This window comes from Varroa jacobsoni, unplaced genomic scaffold (assembly GCF_002532875.2).
Source record: "Varroa jacobsoni isolate VJ856 unplaced genomic scaffold, vjacob_1.0 scaffold_774, whole genome shotgun sequence".
Taxonomy (NCBI): domain Eukaryota; kingdom Metazoa; phylum Arthropoda; class Arachnida; order Mesostigmata; family Varroidae; genus Varroa; species Varroa jacobsoni.
In genome coordinates this window covers 94,989-112,593 of record NW_019213676.1, presented here as the reverse complement: position 1 = coordinate 112,593, position 17,605 = coordinate 94,989, and the positions used below count along the sequence as shown (strand labels likewise).

The following is a 17,605-nucleotide window of genomic DNA, read 5'->3' as shown; positions in this document are numbered from 1 at the left end:
AAAGATTCATACAAGCCCTATTTTTTAAATTTCTGCCTACTTCTTTCAGTTTATTCTAAAACATGATAAAGTGGCGGTAGAACAACCAATAAATACAGGACATCTAAACATTTTTTGGGCTTTACATTGGAACCTACCATTAAACATTGTTTCAGACAAAACAGAATATTTTAACGCACGCTACATTCAGGGGTTCGCTGGTTCGAACCCTTCAGGCGCACTTATATCGCTAAAGATAAGTGACACTTTTCATCTTAAAGTGGGTCCGTAGCATGGATTCTTATTGTAGCTTATTTCTATCTGATTTACCTATCCGATTTACTGAATATTAACGTATCAATGTTACATGTGCTTCGAGTGCCTAACATGAGACTAAGGCAGGGCAAAATCAGTAATGAAAAAAATGTTTTGCACAAAAATCATCACCACAGACTAGGAGAAATACTTATTGATTCCAATGTAATAATCTAATTAATTTAATTTCTAGATTACTTTAAAAAAGTGTTTCGTATTCTTGAAATCTATTGCTTCAGAGGGTGTCTACGTCCGGTCTCAAACTTAGTCGTGTTTTGGACTTTAGCAAGCAAGCTATTTTCTGTTATGTTATCATACGCACAGCTAAACCTCTTTGCCTTTTTCAGTGTTATAACACATTACCTTTCACTGTAGTATAAATACTAGTATTGAGCATATCTGACTGTAAGTGTTCAGAAGCCCTTTCATGAAAATGAAAAGATAAACTGCAAATTCATCAGTGGTTCACCATTCGAACAAACTACCATACACCTAAAGTAAAATAGCCTTAATACTTGACTGATCTGATGTGGATGTTTTTCTCCCTCAGTTTCCTAATGCCAGCTGGCTGGCACGCTTGTCTTATCTCCGTTCACTAGATCTATTTGACCATGCCATACTTTCAGCGGTTTGACTTCGGTGGATCAAATCGATGAACTCCCCAACCTACCGCCGGACCGTCTCGGCCTGAAACGAAACCTATCCTTTGAGTTCTCTTCACTGTCACATAAACATCATTGGCAGTAGGCAGCGGAGGCGCCGGTGGTGCAGAGTCACCCAAACGACGACGACGACGATAATGATGATGATGATGATCATGCATGGTTTTCTCTGTTTCCCCTTGTATTTCTCTTTCTTTCTTGTTGCCTCTCTTTGTCTCGCTATATGTCGTACTCTTCTCTATCGAATGCGCCGTGACCGCAATCCAACTGTGGCGGCGGCATAATCTCCATATGAATACCCAGCTTGGCCTGTCTTCTACCATTTCTTGGCCGTTGGCCCATATTGCTTCTGCAAAGGAGCAGACGAACTGTGGCTGACCGGGGCCGGGGAAGGGATGTCTCGTGAACGATGCCTAGATCAAGACGTTCTTGGGCATTTCGCTGGCCGCTACGTCAACCTTCTCCTTCTGTGTCCTTCCTTAACAGGACGACTAGGCGACATGTGGCCATGATTTGTTCGCTGACTCCGCGAATAGCAGAACAGCGCACATGAAAGTCCGAAAGAATCAGGATAGACTGCGATGTCTGAACCAACAGGGTTCGGACAGCAAAAATATATAGGAAGGAAAAAGCTATCATCGTACCGCCGACGTGCACAGGGTCATGCACGCAATCAGATATTTCTCAAGTGCATAGAGAGTTCTACGTAGAGAATCGCGCAAGCAGGCAGCTGAGCGCGGCGTATTACGATTTTCGCAAGGCAAACCGAGTTGCTACAGCCAAGGGAGGAAAAGCGGACACCGGGCAAGAGTAGCGGGTAAAGAATTGATTTAAAATGGAAGCTCCAGAAACAGAGGAGAGTAACCTATTCGAATAGCGAAGAAACATGTGGGGTTCCAAGTCCGGAAAATATCAAATGGAAAATATCGGACGTTGAAAAGAAAAGAAAAATACGCTGATATGTGTGGAACATTCATAAAGTTTTAAAACGACAAGCCTGCCACTTCGTTTCAAATATAAGTCACAGACAGCTCGCTATTGTTGTGAAATCGTTCGACTATAGTGATGAAAAGTGACACTAAGAGAAATTATTCTAGCATGTAGAAACACACACACTACGGCATCTACGGAGCGTTTGTTTGTCTAAGCAGTATACATTTTCTGCCTTGTAACTTTATCAGTGTAGGTAAAATGGAATAACGCTACATCACTAGCTAAAAATGTATACTTATTATTTATAAAATGAATAGAACTGCATAATCTTAGTGTCTTATACATACGTTGAAAACCGCTGAGATAAATTGCGAACTCCGGTCAGCTAGAAACGTGTCTACCGGCATAATGCGCCCTAACTGTGGTTTAGTGAGCGTTCGTACCAGTCAAGCGCACGTTGTTTTCTGCTTGGTTTATTTTAAAATCAGATGGAGTGCAAATTGAGGTGTTTATAATTTTCCATGTTGGATTTTGCTGTAGAGAGTGGATGCCCGTATTGCTAACAAAATTTCGATTAGATTTAGCCTCATCGCTAGCACAAGTGTGTATAGTACTTCATGGTATTCTTAAAGTACGCGAGGCACCCTTCTTTGTGGTTACACTTAAACATACTGTAGTAGTCCTCTGGGTTTAACCAAATAAATGCTGTCCATTAAGCGCAAACTAACGTAGAGCATTCGGCAGATATTCTGCTGCTATCCATCAAGTAATACAGATTTTGGCACAGAACAAGGGTTCTTGTTGTTTTTGTTATAGCAGCCTACTCACTACATGTGAACAAGGGCCATTAGGGCCGCTTCTGGCTCCAGCGTGTCTGGCCCTCAATTTGCCTTCATAGAGGCGACGGACAGCCTTTTTACCCCTAGCAACTCAACCACCGTCGCATCTGTCTTTCAATACGGACAGTGGATAACAGCAGCAACGAGAGTGCTTCTTTTCTGTCGATGAGTTCCTGAACACACCCTTCTGTCCCGAGCGAATAGTCTGACCGGCCTGGGCGTCTTCTAAGCCTCTAGCCGAGTTAGACACTTCGTCAGCTGCCCCATCTGTAGATTGCATCCGCTTTCAGTCGTTGCCAGTATGAACCCGAAGACGTAGTAACCTCCAAAAGCCTATGAGAAAATGACGAAGGCCCTGGGGTTCATGTGTAAGACGCTACGTTCGAAAACATCAGCTCGACGAAGACATAATAGATATTGTCCAGAACAGTGTCTTTATGCTAAAATATATGCAGCTGCTAACTTGAGACTATATTTATGACTACCAGTTGTCCGCGATGGTCTTGACGGGGCCTTGTGTACACTATTAAGAGGATGTGTTTTGTAGGAAGTATCTCAACTTGCATTTGATATTTGTGTGTATATACAACGAAAATCGAAACCTACTTTCTTTATGCGTGTTTGCGATTTTTATTATTGCCTTCTACTGATAGTCTCTTCGCAAAATGTATTAGCGTTAAGCATATTAACACAAATACGTTCGGTGCGTTTTTAGTGTTCTTTGGTCCTCACATTTGTTCGCCGTTTATTTGCTTCTACGTTCCATTCAAAAGCGCCCTCTCTTTGCTACGAATGTATTGTGATCTGATTGCGAAACAAAAGCGTTTACATGTCGAGTTTGGGTTCCAAGATTAAAGGATCCAGGAAAAAAAAAAAGTACATTTTTGACATTTATTCTATTTTGCCTTTTGTCGAAATTGAACAGGTGTCGGAGCAGTATTTTGCGGTGCAGCAACGAGTTTATAATCGAGAGGGCTGTTTAAAACTGGTTTGCTAAGTTCGAGAATGGCATGAGAACCGCCCCAGTCAGCCATCTGATGACGACGGAAGTTGATTAAAAGCTCTTTTGAAGGAGAAAGTCGGAAATGATTTGTAAATCGAGCGAGGATGAATTGCAGTTTTATGAATATTCACAAGCACGTCAGGCTTATGAAACAAACTCAACTACTCAAACTCAGAAGACATTCAGATTTCCATCTTATAAAAACGATCGTTCCGTTTATTTGGACTGAAAAGGTCTTCTATATTGGGGAACGCCTGAAGAGAACAGTACGATAACAGCGAACAGTTACGATTCACTCGCATCCAATGAACGAGGCTACCCTACAGGGAAGACCTGATAGATGAGGCAAAATCATATCTCTCCGCAGCAATGCCAGGCCGTTCTGCAGGATCTTGTGGGAAAGTTCCTTTGCATCTACCAAGTTCTCTAGATCTCTAAGCGATGGCTTACCACCTTTTCCTATAACTAGCAAATAAAACTAAAAACCACAGACTTAAAACCGAATAGGGGTCTCCTGACTGAATGAGCTTGTCAGCAGCGGATTTGAAAATTTCTGACAAGGAGGAGGAAATAAGTTGATTAGGGGATGGAAAAAAGGTTATGGAGAGTAATATGGAATTTATAATAACTTAATTTGTTGGTAAAGTTCAAGGGGAACGCTGCGCTTTCTTTTTGTTGGGCCAACCCTTGCATGGAAAAACAAAAAACTGTATGTTCCTACCTGAAGTTATAAAATATTTATTTTTCTCATCAGATTCCTTGTTTATTTAGACCTATAGTGAAGTTTAGGTGTTGCAACACTTTCTTTTCATATACGTAGTTTTTAATATGTTCCGTTAACCGGAACCACCCTTTGCTTCCCCCGCCCTATAACAATGCGCGATAGTCTGCCCAGATTATTACTGGGTATACTCGACCTATATCGTTTCATGTCTGTTCACATTGAGCGTTTATTGCGCATGTCTATCCTCCTCGAATAGGAGGTTCTGTTTCGCTCGCTGAGAAAAGCGGCTGGCGGGTGTTTGCGGCTCCTCAAGTCTGCGCGACCACTCGCTGCTTCAATTACTCTTCTGTTCGCCGCCTATCGTCATCGTAAATATGTAATGCAATGCTAATGCTATTCAGCTCAACAACTTGTACCCCCTCATTTCCCTCCTTTACTCGATCGACCTAACTTGAATACTTGCTCTTTGCTCTATCATCAGGATACCACAGCTCCTTCGATTCGCGCAACTTCCCTTTGGGGGCGCATGTTCGGATACGAAAAAGCCCCTTTGATCCACAAGGAACCCAACGGCAGAAGCGACTGTCTACCTAGAGAGTTTCGGAATACTTGATAGAGGTTGCAACCCGTCAGCTTGGGTTACTAGCGTAAACTCGATACTAATCTGCTTCATATTTGGAACTGCTCGAGCTCAGTTCTATAAATTTGTAGGCAAGCCTGTTACTTTGAAGTAGGCGATCGGTTCTGCTTCTATTGAAGAGTTATAAATAAACGGACCGTCTTTGTTGCTTATGGAATTATCTATACAGATATAATCGAAATGGGATAGAATAAAGCATAAAAATCTTCCGGATATTCTAATTTCTTGAGAGTGTTGCTGAAAAGATAGGGAACTAGGGTTTAAGTAGGCACGAGAAAGCCAAGGTTTCATGGAATTAGTAATTTAGTTACATGAAAGTATTATCAAATTTTAAGTCAGCCGCGTATAAAAATTGTTCCTTTTCCAGAATTCCTGATTCTTTCAAGATTATTAAACTATTAACTATTCCACGTTTATTTTAAGAAACAGCATATGGTTGGTCGCCCCCAGAAAAAAAGAAACGGCCTTCCGCATACGTTCACTACAGCATTAAGTTAAGTCTTAAAATTAAAGTTAAAGCTGAACTGAAGTGGCCATTTAATAAACAATAATTAAATGTTACGCTGTTTTACACACGATTAAATATCGTAGAAAACAGAATTTTCCTGGGCAACTTAAAGTCACAAATTTTGCTACACTTTTTGACTAGAACCGGAACAGTGCAATCCAGGCTGGCGTACAATTTTTAAAATAAAGGGTTACTCTTTAATTAACAACGTTTTGTTAACCGACGATAAACAACAGATCGACGTCTCCTATTTTTGATCGATTTTTCATAATCAAAATTAATGAACCTGAACAATCTTTCTGTACTTATTTTTCAATTTTCGATGGTAAAATTTTCTTCTTCGTATAGGACCGACTCCAACGGTGATCGTACTATCTATCTAGTTTGTTCGTAAGGGATGCTGCCGTTATGTATCATTTTTTCAAAGATATATTTCATAATTAAATGAAAATAATTAATTATAATATGTGTATTCTACCGTTTAAGATATTTAATTAAACGCAACCACATTAGGGGTTTTAGTGCAGTTGATTTTCTTATTTATTTTTAACGTTAACTTGTTTTTTTTTTCATTTATTTTGAAGGGACGAGATTGAGAGGGTGATGTTTATGTCCATCTATGACGATTGTTATACGGCAGACTATACCGGTAGAGAATAGGTGTACTCCTTCATATCTGCTATTCTGATGCAATGTTTATTTCTTACAACGGGGCACCGCCGGTACTGGCCGCATGCGATCGATATAATGTTGGCTGTCGTTATTTACTTTCATGCTTCCAAGTCAGATTCCCACATGCTACCTAAAGTAAAGCTTAATTGCGGTCAAAGGCTCGGAGAAACCTGGGGAAATCATTCCTACACGACTGCGTATGACGACTGTAGGCGGGACACAATGCCCTATGACATTTTATTGTTTATGTGATGATGGCCACCCGACTTTATAGATCTCGCCTCATAGTCGTCGTCATTGCCGTTAGCGTTGCATGCTTGTCTTAATGATGCTATGTGAGACATTTCCGTTTGCACATGCTCGAAAAGCACCACCAGAAAGTTTATTACTTACGTGTGTTATTTGACAGAACTATTTAACGTGCCGTTCACGACAGATAGGCGAACATGTGTGCTTTTACTGCGTGCAAAATTTGAGACCTTTCATTTTTGTTGGTAAACAATAAATTTCGTTTAAAGCTAATTTTAGAAAGCAGATTAGTAGATCTTGTTGGCTTGAGTTGTTAACAGAACCATGTGCATCTAGATTTCGCAAATTGGATTTATGTCTATAAATACATGTATATTTATACATATGCCTTCTGACGTGTTCGGCTAATCAAACAATGCATATTTCTTTAAACATCAATAAATAACCCGATACTGGATAGGCTTTTTGCACTGTACAGGGTTGTTTTTTCGTGTTATATGTCATAGATTTATGTATATGCAGTTGAGTATCTACAAATCACAGTAAGTCAACAGCAGAAAATATACTTAAAAATTCAGCTATTTAAAAAAAATTATGAGCAAAGTTTTAAGTGTACTTCGGTCTCATTTATAAGACGTGAGTTTCACAGGGCCGGTGAAGAAGGAATTGGATTTTAATAAGCAACATAAAACTGTTAACTGCGAAATTTGGATTATCATGTAACCAGTCTTCATTTAGAATGAATAAATGAGGCAACGCACGAACAAGGTAGTAGTGCTTCGAGCACCGGCCTTGTGTTAATTTAAAAAAAAAATGTTTCCATTAGGGATCGTTTTAGATTTATTTTTTTTTTACTTAGAAGAAATCCCATAACGGTGTTGGAAACATTTTAAGACTTATTCGTGCACCTGAGCAAGGTTCTGAAACAGATGGCTTCGTATTGAGGACGCCTTTTTTAGCGGAACCAAGCTCTGAAACAGGTTGTATATAGAATTCAACCCGATTCGATAAGAATCAAATGTTTTTAAACGGACAGCTTACCCTCCATGCATGTGCGCCTAATTGGCAATCTAAATCTGGTTTGTTTTTTCCAATATAAAGAAAAACACATTTTTCTTTTTTCTTCTAGACGACACACTTTTTGCCGGGGCAAGCGGACGAAGTCCGGATTTATATGCAAGGTGATTGTTGCCAGTGCACCCACCGATCCATCTGGTTAATCTATTGATGGCTCGTCATGTGTCTTGTAAGATGGTGTCGTTCCCGAAAGGTTTCGTGACAAATGAGGCAACGGAGTTTTTCTTCCCTCTTTCGTTTTAATGGGTCCCCTTCACGTTTATGGTGCGATCTAGTGAGGCACACATGCAAGCAAATAACAGAAAATGAGCATTAATAATTTCTTCCTGTTGAGAAAAACTTTATCTTAGTTTTTTTTTTTTTGCTACAAGTTTTTTTCGCTATCAACTTACAAGACTGCACTAGTCAGAAAAGAACGAAAATGTCAGTTACTTCTTACCGGTCGTCAACCAGTTATTTCTGGGATATGTTTCAGTGGATGAAGCCTTCCCTGGGTCTTGCAGACTTTTAAAAAGAAAGCATATTTCCTATTTGAATTTATTTTTCTTACCTCATATGGTAGACGAGATCGGAGGTCATACGAAAGGTCGTGTTGCACTTTGCGCACCAGTTTTGTGACGGCATCGAAAGGGCTGCCAGTGAAGGGGGCAGACACGAAAGCAAAGCAGCTTGAGCTGCCTGTTCAGGGGCATTCGCAGGAGGCGATGGACTTGCCTTGGCGCGTTTTGCAGCTTTTCGTGGTTTCGACGGAGCAGCTGCTGCTGTTGTTGCAGATGCTGACGGTGGTGAAACGGCTTGTGGTAATGTAGGAGCGGTCAAAGGAAAAAGCACTGTATTGGGAAGGCTACCTATAACGAAGAGAAAAATGGCAGCAACTGTAAGCATGTCGCACGGCGCATACCTTCATATATATCGTATGCATTAGTTTAATTAACAAAATGGACGATAGATACAAGGTAACAATGGTCTAATGACGTACTTCTATCACAAGAGGTTTCCCCGGGAACTCTAAGGACTGTATTCTCGAAGGCGGTGTATTAGCAAATTCCAGACGATCACTAGACCGTGTGTGCCACAGCTTTTTTGGTCAATGGAGAACGTATTGGAGTTATATATGTATGAGAATAAATATATAATAAACATTGATTACTAAAAAAATCCAGAATAGTTATGAATATGTGAAAGGGCTATCAAGTTCTATCGGAGCGTCAGTATGGTACAACGAGTTGACCAGCGATGAAATCAATTTTCAATATATTTTTTAAAAATCCTTTTCCTTGGACCTATTTCTAAGGACATCTTCGCATAGATATACATGGGTAGGCCACATTGTCATTCCGAAACATGTCTGTTCTCATAAATGCTTTGTTGTTCTCTGGCTGCATAGATCAGAAATGCTAATCATAAACAGAGTAGCCTACCATTACTGCCGTGATAAGGTAGTTGTGTTGAAATCGCCGCCGAGTTGGTCAAAGCCCCGATAGGTGTAAACGATGAGAAATGATGCGGACCGGGCAACTGAGCTGAATTTAAAAGACCTGGGTTTGGTTGATGCATGTTGAGGCCCATGTTGAGACCCATTCCAAGATTCAGCGTAGTTATTACGGCGTCCGTACTAACTTCTTCTTCGCTTTTTATTTTTTTCATTTCCTCTCCATCACCTTCGTCCGTTAGAGTAGCAATATCGAACGATTTGAAGCGCTTCGTCTTCTGCGTTGCCTGAATTATGGGCAGAACAGTCGCGGAGGGTGCCCATGACGAACCCGGACTTAAACTAGGAGGCGTCGTAGAGGGGGAATTCGGAGTCGATCCGGAAAGCCCTAGAACCGTGCCAGTTTAGACATCAGTTGCAAGTGAAATAGTGCTAACTAAAAATGCTACGAAAAATAATTGTCGACAGCGATTTACTAAAGAAATGAATTTCAAAAAAGTGACAGCGAGGGAAAAAGTAAATAGGAAGCGTCTACAAGTGCGTTGGTTAATTTAGTTTTGAATTTTTACTACAAACATAGCAAAGCAAGCCAAAAATTATTCACCGGGTGAGATCATTCTGCTCGGTGGTGAAAGGACAGGGGGAGATGGCGGCGTGGGTGAAGACATCGGCGTTGGCTCGTGACTCTTGCTTTGCGTGTTTTGATTCGAATCTCGAATTGGACACCGGTACATAATGTGGCCAATCATCGGGTATGGATAGTTGAAGTTGGTTCCGCAGAAAATGCAACGGTACTTTTTTTCACGATCTGGTAGAACGAGTGAGGCGAATGCCGGCAACCGAAGGATCTGGCCGAACTCCACGCCAAACCAAACTCGAAGTTCTTCGCCTGGTGGGATATCGCGAATTGTCCGGAACTGGATTTGCCCATCAATGATCGAAACTTCGACATTCTGCTCTTCTGCAAAGCGTGCCGTGCGCACCCCTTGGAGCCACAAATGATCACCACTTAGCAGACACGTTGAGAGCTGTCACATATAATACGATACGAAACAAAACATGAATGAATTGAGTAAAGTGCCACAATGATCTATCAGTTTAATACACGATACATTATGAAAGATCGTGCAAACGAAAAGCTTAATGAAGATCTCTATGCACGGCCCAAAATCGGCTTCCCTGCTACGATTGCTCTGTGGCTCTGGGTGTATTATTGATATGTTGTACGCATGATGTGAACCTAGAAGAAATATTCGGCTGGCTGCAACCCTTATTAAGTATACAACCCGAGTTACGGTATCCACAATTGATGCCGGCTGACCTCCGGAGCGTACACACTGGCGTGGACTCAAAACGGTGGCTGTATGAAGATATCTGCCGTTGCAAGGGCAAGACAAGATTAGGCCCTCCATCTTTTACTTATTCTTCAGAAGATATTTGATGCGGTACAAAGTAATGCTCCAACGCTTCTGTGAATTTTGCATTTTAAGGAGTACTGCAACAACAATAGCAGACAAGCGGCGTGATCGCATACCGGCGTCAGAGCTACGACGCTAGGGGGAGCGAGGTCCGAGCCACGGTTCCACAAAGGTATTGTCAATGATGGCAAAGGATGAAGCCTTTCCAAGTATTACTCGTTGTGTGAAATTTGCAACATAGTTTATCAATCCAGAGATCCTGTTTCCGGTTTATCGACTTGCACGTTAGTTCATAAATCGTACCGATAGCTAACAATACTTTTTTATAACTTTAAAGATTTCTTCAATCCAAATTTAATTTCAGTGAAGATATTTGGAAGGAAACAGCGTAAAATATGCGTAGCGCGGCTCTGCATAGTATGCAACGGTGACTCCTATTTTTATTCAACGTAGTAAGCACATTGCTATGATCCCCTCACTTCTCCAAAGCCACATAATACTATGTATTACAAACAAGGTGGTCGTTTATACTCACTCTTCGGTATAGGATTCTTTTAATGGTGTTGAATCGGAGATTAGAAATTTAGATAGCTAAAAGGGAAAAATAAGCCGTACGCTAGGACAAAAAGGTGGCGAAGGATATGCATTTTGGGAGTCGCGGGAAACAAAATGGTGCTAAAGAGTAATGCTGTGGTACCGTTTTTTCGGAAATATTGAATCTTATCTTTGCTGCGCATGTATAGAGACTCAGAGGCGAAGGGAACATCGAAGTTCCCCGATACGCAGCACCGACATCGCTCTGTTCGAATATCTGACGATCAGCGTGATGACAATGGTTCTCCGTTACACAACGAAGTGTGTTCAACGCAAACTATGTGCTAGTCTTCGACAAAAAGACAGAGCAAATCAGCGCTTTTGAAGGAAGGAGGTTATCAGCAAGAGCATAGGGATCTATATACAGACGGTCGTATGTATTACTTGATAGGGAGAGGCTAAGCTTGACGAAGTAGCTATCTGATCTATTTGCTCCATGCAAATAGATAGAGTCGCCAAGTTCCTCTTGGCTTAGAGGAGCGAACGCACAGGTCGCGTATGGAAAAGACAATTTTTTGGAACATTTACCCCCTCTATTCCAAACCTTAGAGAAGGGCAAAAGGCTGCTTCTGTGAAAAAAAATTGCGGCGTTGCCACCGCAAATTATCTCATCCCATATTGAAAGGATTCTTTGCATTCGATGCCCTAAACCCTCCATTTAATGGCATTGGATAAACTCAAATAAGCCAAAACAATGGGAACAATGAGGAGTTGTTTTAGTGTGTATATATTGGCATAGTCGTTATAAAGTCTGGTACTCACAGGCAGCGTTGTGCTTTTATCGACGTCAGGATAATTGTCTTTTGCTTTGGCCGCAATCGCTGCCAGCGCATCAAGGCCTCCCGGGCTAGATCCTTTCGACACCAACGGCCCGAGCGGTCCTAATGGAGTGCCCTTCGCTAGGGCGCGATCACAAACAACACGGCCGTGAACGTCTAGAGGGCCATTAGGGTCCATATCCCTGCAAAACAGAAAAAGGCCTATATTTTACCTTGATTACCTATTTCAGAATTTTCTACCGTTATCATCATGCAGCCAATAAATAAAGATAGGTAAGATCAGTTTACATCTAAAGCCGTTTTCATATCTATAAAACTCTCGAATGAAATAGTGATTTTATGGTAGTCACTTTCTCGAGCTCGATACTACCTCAGTTGCTTTGAAAACAATGTCTAGGTAGAGTTATTGTAATGCTCAACTCAAACATATAGGGCTGAATTTACTAGTAAAAAAAAAGATCCCTAAGCTCCTTAGTAATAATTATTTGGACAATACTCACGGTCGGTTTCCACCGCAGATACGATTTTTAAAGCGGTTGAAAACCAGTGCAAAAACATATTCGTCTAAAGTACAAAATGCTCTGGCATGATCAAATATATTCAACTTAGTAATGTAATGAACCAGCGGCATGAGACAATAGCAATAAAAAGATGTTGGGTGCCATTTAAATGATGTTGATCTTGCTAACGTCAGTCAATCAATCAGACTACGAACCATGTATGGCATGTAAAACACTATACACGCGGACCGTCTACAACACATAGGCTTGGCCAATGAGACGCTCCTTGCGGGAACTTCTAGTGTGAAGCAAACATTTCTCAATGATTAAGATGCGCAAATGCACAGAATGGTAGATTCATTTTCTTTTTCTCTTTTTTTTTTCTCGACGTACTCGGTCAATGCTGTAATATTGGCTGTATTACTGTGTCTCCGTTCGTATTTAGCTGAAACATGGGCAAGAAAGGTTGTTAACTTTGTTCCCCTCGTTCCATAATCACTTGATCCTCGCTTGCCGCCCGCTTGTGTATGGTCTATCATAGCTCTGCTAAGATCTGCCTCGCAGCGCTGTACCGTGATAATCTAACAACGGTTTCATTTATTCATTTTCTGATCCGCGATAATCCGGATTTAGCAGAGGCTAAGGCTGACTCCCGAGTATCAGGTAGTGCAAAGGTAAATCAGAGTTACTACCAAGACGATGTGATTGATTCTATACGCTGGCCATCTGGCGACCAATGTCTTCGTCGACACCATACAGGAAAAAAGGTCTGGAAACACGATCCGCTCAATGTGGACAGACGGTCAGCGCCTGTATTAGATGGTACAGCGACTCTCACTGACGAGCGCTATTTAGTTGCTCACATATAGACAAGCCCATATGATTACTTAAGAAACACGCCATTTATGTTAAACATACAATTTTTCTTCAAATCAAATGCTCCATACATTTAGTAACATGTTTGGCGAACGCGTGTAAATGTTCTTAGCATAAGAAATTTTTCTGATTGTCGATAGTAAGTTTGCTGATCTACAAGGTAACTTCGTCTGACCTACCTGTAGGAACAGTTTTCAAGTTTCTATGATGGTTGAGACGGCTGTAGCAAGGCTAATATCTTGGGTCAGTTTTGAGTACGCCGGCTAACCCATTCCGGATAACTACGCAAAAAACCAGTACAGACATCCTATGTTCAATAGAGTATTTCTATAGAAAAGTGGCCGCGCGCAAGCCTCATATCTGTCGACAGGGTATTCTGCTAAAGTCAACCAAGGCGAGCAACGAAAGAGTACTTTACGCCCTTGAAAAGCGTCCGCGCTAGACGCACAGAGATTATAAAGTCGCATATAAAAGGGACGGACTTTACCTGAGATATAAAATCGTTGAATGCTTAATATGCCAAGCAAAGACCTCTTCTATGGCAATGAAGTGTTATCAATATGCTGACAATATCGGAGAATACATATGAAGCCTTGGACAGCGAGCGTTTCACGTTACGTTTCCCGTAATAATGCGCAGAGAAACTACAGAACAAGAAGTCACGGGGCATTTTAGGGGATTGAAGGACTTATTTTTCTATACAGATATGGCCCTGACTCGTTTTTGCAGTAGCACTTCAATATGATTGTTTAGCATTGTACAGACTAAGCTCGACGAGAAATGAAGGGAAAAAGAATTACCTATGTGGGCTGATTATATAGGACTTCTGAGCCTTTGTGCAAAAGGCTTTGTGTGGCGCCTAAGCAGAGTTTATAATGTCGTCGAATAGACGGGCCAGTAGGACGAACAAGTCGCCTTTAATCATCGGTGACGGTATGTTTGGCGGAGATATGGTCGCAAAATGAATTCAGAAAGGACATCCGAAAAAGCTGCCTATAGTGACCATATGAGTATATCCGATTTCCGCAGTGAGATCCTGTTCATCACTGCTCTGTGCACTTGCTTTAGGCAGGAACAATTAGTACTAGGGCCTGAAGTATATGATGCTCTGTGTTGACCCTGTCTTGAGAGCAGCTGAAACAGTTTAAGTTTATTATTATGAAGTATGGTTGGTCTAGATGCAAAAGAGTTTTTGTGCCAGCGAAACAGATTCGCATAGAACAGCATCAGTCTCAAAAGAGACTCCTGCGATGATTTTTACCCCCTACGAGGTCTGATCCGTGAATGTGCTAAGGCTTACGGTTGCCGCTTCGATGACAGAATATGCACTCAGAAACAGAGGACACACTAAGGAGGGATGTAGTAATCAAGTGATATGATTTCGATCTTCGTATACGGTAGATATGCTTAATCCAATGTTTATTTTCTGCAACATATCGAATCGTACTAAAAGCGAAGTATGTTTGATGGTCATTGAACCTTCTACATTTTGGGCTTATTTCGCTTTACGTACGTTTGCCACTTTACTAATTCTCTGCGAGGCTATATATATGCAAAGGGGCAGACAGTACCATCTAAAAGAAAACGGAATATCTAAAAGCAACCTTATGATTTAGAGGTTAGAATTTATACACCTTTACTGAACCATGCGTGTAAGCTGAAAATTCTAGATTTATCCCTCATCGACTAAGGACAACTACATCGAATTCAGGCATCCTAGACCTTCAGGAAAGATAAAAAGCGAATTCAGCAAATTACCTCAGTGTCTACCCAGTAATCTTCGTGTCAATTAAATGAACCGTATGAGGCCCCTTCGATAAAGCATCAGAGATATAGGATGTTCAAGTGGAAAAAGCAGCCCGGGCAATATCTCATTATGCGGCGGTGAAAGGTCGTTGTTTGTAATTTGCAGAACAAGGCAGTCCATCGCATTCACACGTCCATCTACGCTACACTACTACTTATATTGACTCCGCAGCTGCGAAGTCGTCACTCCTGTTTCCTTTTCCAGTCAACAGGTGTACGAGCCAGGAGGAGTGAACACCGGAAGACTCAGCTATACACTCCCATATGGCGTAATCGCCATTAAATCGTCATCGTTGTGAACTCTCATCCGGAATCGTTGGTGGATCTCAGCTGGTTGTTGATGGAGTCATTCACCGCAGATTGATCACTGTCGAGCGATTTGTCGAGGCTCTCTTTGCACTTGAGTATCCCACTCAATGCGACACAGTCATCTCTCTTCACGACGATGCGGGGTTTCATCATCCCCACCCTCACAGCGTGGCACTTGCGTTTTCGATTGAACCTAGCGCACTTCTTTATTAATATCTACAAGAACTACCCGGAGCGGCGACCATCATCACCATAACGATCACGAAGTGCGCACCTGGGTTCATCCGTCGCCGCGGCCTTCCTCGACAAACCATAGCGATGAAAGAGTGAACCAAACAGGCGGACGATCAAGCGCAAACGTCACCCTACATCGGCTCGAGCGATGTGGATCGTCGGGGCCTTGTTCGTCGTGGCAGTGTTGTCTGACCGCAGACCTTAAATTGAGACTCCGATCTGTCACACCATAGCTATTCGATTGGGGCTCAGGACTTAGAGCTCCGTTCCTTCTGCTTGCACGCTGAGAAAACCGTCTTAGCGCACGCTTTCGTGCTTAGGTTGTGATATATATAGCGTCGTATAGAGTATTAATTACATGTAGGTGTACGGTTGTTTCCTCGTGAGGGATCGGGGAAGGGGAATAAAAGGGAAAGAAACTGTGAGATTTGGCAGCGGTGCCTACGCAGGGGGTTAGCGGACTGGGTTTAGTCAGGGGGGTCTAATCCACTTGAGGGTAGTCGCCCCATCTCGGCTCATTGAGCTTTTGCATCGAATGTGGTTGTGGCTAGCAATGGGCCGGCGGTCGGGTGCATCTGATTTCACGCAGTTCAACCTTCAGGCGGCGCACTGCTGCCCTATGTACATCTATCTGACACTAGCTTCACTTTATCCGCACTCATTCACTCTCACCGAGTCACTGACTGAATCTTCGCGCGCTCGGGGCGGACTCGAAAGGATGGAACAGCTCACTCACCTCACGAGTTCTCGTCAGCCTCTTTCCATTCGAATGATGCTATCCGCCCGCAAACTTGTCCCCGTGGACTTTCCCTCGCCGAATCTCCCTTGCGAGTGTGTGAGTATGAGTGCGTTCGATGTAAACTACTTCACATACAGATATGCCTCGAACTTGAACGAGTAAGCACGCGGGGGGAGACGGCGGCGGTGGGGGCTTCGCGCTTCACTGATCATTCTTGGGCGAATTTCGAGGTACTACACACCATCTACAACCGGTATAGCAATAGCAATATAGGAATAGCCGAAGCTGCAACAGCAAAATCGCATCCACCCTAAATTCAGAAGTCAGTGTCCATGCGGTTGTACTCGCAAGAACGATAGAACACGAGGCAGAAACACGATGCATAGTGTGGCTCTGAGGCTGAGGTAGGTCTTTTTGGATCTCGCGGGGTTGCGGTAGTGAGGTCTCTCTTGGCGTGCTGGTCTAGAATATGGAATGAAGAAAAAGAGAGAAAGACAGACAGACAGAAGGACTGTGCCTGTGTGTGGGGGTTTATCATCCCTCATCGTGTGCACTCATTGTGCAATGAACATCATCTTCAACAATCTCTTGACTGCAGATGTCGTTCTCCAGTTACCTTCCACTTGTTCATGGTTAACAGCGCATATGGATTTAGAGTAGATGACAGGTTCAATAAAAAAGAAAAGATACACCTCGATTCGTCACTGACTTTCCTTCTTAAGAAAGAATTTATATTTTGATGCGTTTTTTGACTCGATGCGTATAACTTTTCTCAGTAGACATAAAGGGAAAAATATCTAAGGTACTTTAGCAACAACTTTAATAAGGCTGTCATTAACTTGAACTAGTACGCACTCGATTTTTTGCGCTTTAGTTACGCCCGTTTCTTGCAGCAGTTTTATATTTATGCATACCTTCTGCTAGTATACTCGTCTTGACATAATCTAAATGTTGAAGGGGAGAGGATCCAGTCGAACCCCCTTACCTTGAACCTTTTCCGAATGTGACCGAAGTAACTCTAAAAACGTACGTTCCATACGTATGACATAATTATTTAACATATCCTGAGACAAACGAGAAGGTTTTCTGCCGTAACTACCTTTAGCGTACTTTCACAGTCGACCCGCATCCGATATAAAACACTATGATGCCATCAAAAATAGAAATAGCTGAATGCAGTATAACGTAACTAAAGAAATACTTAAAATAGGAAACTTTCTAAACTATTGAGTAATTAAAATAACATTACTTCTTTAATGATGAGAGCAAATCTTGGTCTAGTTCAACAGTAACGCCTGTCACGCCGCGGGCGACATT

General features: G+C 42.0%; 1 protein-coding gene across 1 annotated transcript; it reads right to left on the bottom strand.

The window, feature by feature from the left end:
* Positions 1–6,120: 6,120 nt before the first annotated feature.
* Positions 6,121–10,445, bottom strand: LOC111263580 (zinc finger protein 488). Its single transcript, XM_086969704.1, has 5 exons — positions 10,329–10,445; positions 9,638–10,061; positions 9,023–9,421; positions 8,152–8,449; positions 6,121–7,872 (listed from the first exon to the last, which is right to left on the bottom strand). The coding sequence occupies exons 1-5, from the start codon at positions 10,443–10,445 to the stop codon at positions 7,746–7,748; spliced, it is 1,365 nt and encodes a 454-aa protein (XP_086825830.1). The 3' UTR covers positions 6,121–7,745.
* Between the last annotated feature and the right edge of the window lie 7,160 nt (positions 10,446–17,605).